The sequence below is a fragment of the Chiloscyllium punctatum genome, chromosome 34, assembly GCF_047496795.1.
Source record: "Chiloscyllium punctatum isolate Juve2018m chromosome 34, sChiPun1.3, whole genome shotgun sequence".
NCBI classification, from domain to species: Eukaryota; Metazoa; Chordata; class Chondrichthyes; order Orectolobiformes; family Hemiscylliidae; genus Chiloscyllium; species Chiloscyllium punctatum.
In genome coordinates, this window is record NC_092772.1 from 10,969,536 (window position 1) to 10,975,092 (window position 5,557).

At 34.7% G+C, this 5,557-nt stretch overlaps 1 protein-coding gene across 1 annotated transcript; it reads right to left on the reverse strand.

Annotated features, from left to right (window-relative positions):
* Positions 1 to 419: 419 nt before the first annotated feature.
* On the reverse strand, positions 420 to 4,930 carry LOC140458697 (pescadillo homolog). The gene is made up of 5 exons (XM_072553365.1): positions 4,795 to 4,930; positions 2,961 to 3,041; positions 2,782 to 2,871; positions 1,249 to 1,379; positions 420 to 561 (listed from the first exon to the last, which is right to left on the reverse strand). Exons 1-5 carry the CDS (start codon positions 4,882 to 4,884, stop codon positions 420 to 422), a joined length of 534 nt encoding a protein of 177 aa, XP_072409466.1. The 5' UTR covers positions 4,885 to 4,930.
* Between the last annotated feature and the right edge of the window lie 627 nt (positions 4,931 to 5,557).

Genomic DNA, 5,557 nt, shown 5'->3' on the forward strand with positions numbered 1-5,557 from the left:
CCTATACCTACTAGCCTTCCCTTTCACCCTGACTTCAACGTGAAAAAAGAACCTAAACCAAGATCATTTATTGCATTTCATCCGGAGCAAGGTTAGGTGGGTAAAGAAATAACTTGCTCTTAACTGGATTGTGTGTTTTGGGCATGCAGCCAATGTCTAAAATATGTGACTAACAAGTGGAAAGCAGAAATGGAATAGGTTAACATGGTCTTGCTGTTCAAGAATGCAAGTCTGTGCCATGATCATGAACTATTTTATTTTAGATTTCTAACAGTTACAGTATTTTGTGCTCAGGTTCTTAAAGCAAGAAATGGAGGACACTGAATTAATTGTTTGTTTTCAGATATAATGGAAGTGGAAGTAGAAGTCAACACCGATAAGAAAAGCAAACTCATACTTACGGGACCTAGCATTTCAGTTTACATGAAGTCATACCTGTTAATAAACTGCTTATCCAGATTTGGCCTGTCCACAATCTGATGAGTAATGGTATCATCTGTTACAGGATAGGTCGCACCTATACAAACTGACTTATCCCATGATACCTTGCCTCCAAAACACCTAAAAAAAAGTTTTAAAGTGGTTCAAAAGTTATTTTCTCCCTAAAACAGTTCTTCAAAGTAATGAATAAATACATTTAGAACAGAGTGAAATGTCAGCCACAGTTCCCACTCCAACCTGTTGCTACTGAGTCATTCCCCTGCAAATTATGCACGTGAATACTGAGCAAGAAGAGGTGGGCTCCATATGTTCTCCTATATATAATCAAATAGCTTATTGATATTCAGTGTCTCTGGAATCACACTCAAGTGAAATTGGTCAGATTGTGAAACTGTTCCTTCACAAAATTCATTGCCAGAGGACAAAAAGGATAGAAAAGCATTTGATTGCTTTTTTTTTTACTAATTTCATCAGTCATCAATTATTATGTTGACCAACTTTATCAGACAATTAGCAAAACCTCTTAGACTTGAAGATACGAGGTTCAATGTATCAGTTGATGCACCAAGTAGCTACATTTAGGGGATAAAGAGGAGGTGAAAATGTGCATACATCAGTGAGAACAGAATTGGTTTGGCCTCATGGTCAGTCAACCTCAGTCAGTCAGATAACCAATGGAATTGACAAATGAATAATGGTTGTGAGGTACAAACTGTATCCCAGAAGCAACAAGTTGACACCATCAGAAACAACTGAATGGGTTGAAGGATTAAAAATTGATCACATACAACAGAACTAGTAACATACCTTATGACAAATGCCAGTGATTCACGTGGAACTTCTCTGTTTAAGAAAAACTTTAACCCCTCAAACAACTTCTTCTGTTTTTCTAGCATTTGTTGTTCTTTTTGCCTCTCTTCAAGCAGTACTGCGTTTTCCTGAATAAATTATAGAAGTTACTCCAGTGTACCATATTATTTTGCCACTGAGAATAACCTCATACTCACAAATGAAAAACTGCCTCTATAACCTGGCAAACATTCAGTTTTAATCAGACAGACATGCACTTATAAAAACCAAAAGAGGTACACAAATCTATTAAGTTTCTGTAGGTAGAAAGTACTGCTTTATATTTCATTGTTCACATATTTGTCCCATAAATACTAACTTCCAAACTAAGTTTGAAAACTGTATTTTACTGTGTTATTAACAAATCAACCTGCCAACTTAATTTGACATTGGCTTAACATTCCTTTCCTTAGTAACAACATACAAATGCATCAACGTGAGCTAACAGAATACTAAGGGAAGATTAAACATACGCTGAAAGCAAGTTTTTAATGGACAATCTGGTTGAGTGCACAAAAACAAACCAAAACCTGAAAGCTCATAAGTCTTCAAAGAGAGGCCAATCTCAGTGGTTTTGTAAATCATTCAAAAATGTCACAAGGTCGCAAAGGATATGGCGCAATAAAAAATTATTTTTTCAAGTGCTATTTTGGGAGTAACAATGTTTATTTGTGCAATATTAAGTTATGTTTGTGTGCCTTGGGAAATTAAACAATTTATTTTTACTAAAATGGACTTCTAGAAAAGGTTAGACTTTTTGATGATTCCTTACCCAAGTGGTAACGACTTGTATGCGAGTCTCAAGAATTAACTTTTGTAGATACAAGCCCATAGACTTTGAAAGTCTGAAGTACTAAAAGTTTTCTTTTAATTTACACTTGTAAACTTTCAAGAAAGACAAGTTTAAGTTAATTCTGTCTTGATCCAACAGTATCACAATCAGCAGTCCACTCCAAGTAAATTTAGGTACTGTGTAAGATATTGTTGAAAAGCTAGATGGAGAAAAATTCAAATAGAGTAACTCTAAGCTGATTAAATTCTGTGTTCATTGCTCTATGGTGCATTCATATTTTATAGCTAGTATCAGGTTTTTTACTTTCAGCATGCAATTGATGCATTTTGGCAATTTAGAGAATCATTACTGGGTGAAGGCCTCCAACTTCAACAACCAAGACCCTATATTTACTATTTTCAATGTCCTCTTGATAATAGTGATAATTAACTCCATGGATGTAAATAATTGTCTGACTGCAATGGTATATAAAAAAAGGATCTGAGCTACAACTGTAGAATTGATAGATAGTTCTTATGGTCGTCCAGGAAACAGTTCTGCTTGTACTAAGCTGCCCAATCTTCTGTCATGATAATTTAATGAGGCAGAGAGCAAATCAAACACCAAAATATTTAAAATTTAACTGAGCAAAGGAGTTTTCTTTCTCACTGAAAAAACACTTTGTTCAATAATGGCGAACTATACTGGTTTATACTTACTTCTTCTGCAGGGAACTCATCAGGTACCACATCATCCTCTTCACTTGAGGATATCACACGAGCTAAACTTGCACCCAGCGCAGCCAGTTTCTAAGTAAATCACAAAATCAACATCAGTGCTTTGAATAAAATAGCAATTTTTTTCTGAAAGTCAGACTTCAGCCAGGTTCACCACTTACCTCCATATAACTTTCAGAATCCATTGCATATTTCTCTTCATTGTCTTGCTTCAAGTCACTTTCTTCAGCATTGTTTTCAAGCTGAAGATAAATTTTCAGTTTAGTTAGTTTTGTGAAATAAAATGGAAAAGAATCCTCCAAACTTCTCAATCCATAAATCTGTTGTCAATCACAACAGTAGCTACAATATGGGCTGCAGTACGCAAGAAATACAGGCACAGCAAAACAACCAGTAACCACAAAATGGGAACCATAAAGTAACCACTTTATGGGAAGACTCTAAAACAGAGTGAATATAATCGCACATTAAAATGGCTACATAACAGGACAGAGAATTAAAAAAAGCATATATGTAGAACATATCCATTTTATAGCAAAGAGAAAAGGTTTGCTAATCATACAAATATTTCATTATATTACACAACTTACAATGTTTTGGACATTTGTCAATTTTGGTCTTCAGTGATTAGTTTCCCAAACTGAGATAGCAACTTGACATTTTGATGAACCAGATCAGATTTATTTTACTTCCCATCTTTAAATTATTTAACTTGTCTGGATCTTAGCAATAACCAAACACATTTTGATAAATTTATTTCTGAATTCACATTTTTACACAGTAAAAATATGTAGTCCATAAATTATAGATGAATGATTTTGCAAATATGGAAGCTACGTATTAAATCCTGTCCAGTATTTTGAATGCTGCACAAATTAGACAGCATTTTCCCCCCAAAAATGTATTTTTAAAAGAAACAAATCTCAATAGTTAAAGACTCACAGTTCTCACTCATGACCTAATGAAATATCAACAATGGCATTTTATGAATTTATGCATTTAAACAGCTCATAATTCAAAAGGTCACAAATGGAAGTGAAAGAAGGGATGATATGTGCATATATCCAACAAGGGGGCTGAAAGAAATGCAACATGTTTCAACAGTGTTTGTATGTGCTATCCAACAGCTCAATGCAAAAACAAAGCAAAGCACTTTTGCCATACCAGGTCAAACAGTTTGCTTCAACAGCTGGTTTTACAAAGCACCAACTTTGTTTCATGCTCATGTAGTTGGTTATCAAACAGGTTTGTGAAAAAAAACAAGCATTTTCCACAGGGAGATTCCCTTACTTTTCAGGCAACACTACTCATTTGTCTATCAGTAACCAACTGAAGGGCAGTGCTGGAAGAGTTTTGCTAGATGATTGCCCACTAGCTTTCTCAGGGCGTGGAATGTACCTAGCAAACATTTCAACCATATTGAACATTCCAAAAGTGTTTATGCTTGAAAAAAATGTACAATGTTAGAAAAACAATCACACCGCATTCCCTTCTCACTTTTAAAGAACTATTCCAGCATTGAATACCACTGTACTGTCATTATGAACAAGACTAAGTGGATAACCACTGCATGTGCAAAAAGGTAGAACTTTGGCCTTTGTTGATTTAGAAAAGTTCTTATCATTTCTGAGTAAACGACTTCTGTTTAATTACTTAACACCTGTTGAAACATTAATTCAGCAGAAACATTACCACTGTGGAATTCAAGTTATTGAAACAATAAAATTACTTTGTACTTTTGATGATGATCAATGATTTAACACAACAGGCTGTTCAGTCATTAATACTTTCACTGTCCTAAATATGCCTTCCCATCAGACTTGGCCTACAAACCAAAGAGAACAGAAAAGATACAGTTGCACAAAAACTGAAGAGGGAAGATGAACATATATAATTGAAATCAGATCGTTCAGATATATATTACAAATATGAAGGTGCAAATCACCTCTGGGTCACTTTCAAAGATTAGACTTCTGTCAAATAAATTTAATCTACCTTTGGGGGATAAAGAAGATTGAGGCTCTGGTACAGTCTAAAGTTGACAAATCCAAGAAGGGTTGTGAAAAACTCTGTGAATGTTGCCATCACTCTATAGTCCACATCTGTGGGATGCTGAAAAACACAATTTTAAAACTTAAAGAAGATTTAATTGAATTGTATGACTTAAATCTGGACACACAGAAGCCTTTTAAATGAAAGTATCTGTTTAAAGAAAATCATGCTTTGCTCCACTTGGGAACTACAAAATCTAAATCAAAAGGGGTTTTCTTTATAACGTTAAGCTGTATGTAGTTTGAACAATACATGAAATCAGCAAGACATCCAAAGCAGGAGCGCAAGGATCTACCTGAATAATTTGCTTGGTCAGCATTGAACAGTGGTAGATTAATAGCTAAATATCAGAACAGTACTCCAGATTCCAGTCTACCAGTGAACAACACAAGATTAGCATGTACTGTTATTAAAAGAAAAGCAGAAAATTGGTTGGTTACTATTTTACAGTTTTGTAATTATAGTAAGCATTTCATTATATAGGGCATTAACAACTTGGAACATCTTTACTTCTAACTAGCATTATTTTTCAATCTTGCCAAATGACACCAACCTATCTGGCACGGTTTTAACGATTTCAGAACTGTTCACTTTCAAACTTGGCTGCTGCAAACAGTTGCTGCAATTTATGATGGCACACTTTTCAATTTTCTGTGTGTCTTTCTTCAATGATAGTAAAATCAGCATAGAGCTGTGGTGTAGAGAG

Excerpts from the sequence above, each read along its gene's own strand:
- LOC140458697 (XM_072553365.1), bottom strand. The coding sequence starts at position 4,884 with ATGGCAACATTCACAGAGTTTTTCACAACCCTTCTTGGATTTGTCAAC. Across the intron at positions 1,380-2,781 it reads ATGAGTTCCCTGCAGAAGAA|GAAAACGCAGTACTGCTTGA; the intron begins GTAAGTATAAAC and ends TAATTTATTCAG. Across the intron at positions 562-1,248 it reads TCACTGGCATTTGTCATAAG|GTGTTTTGGAGGCAAGGTAT; the intron begins GTATGTTACTAG and ends ACTTTTTTTTAG.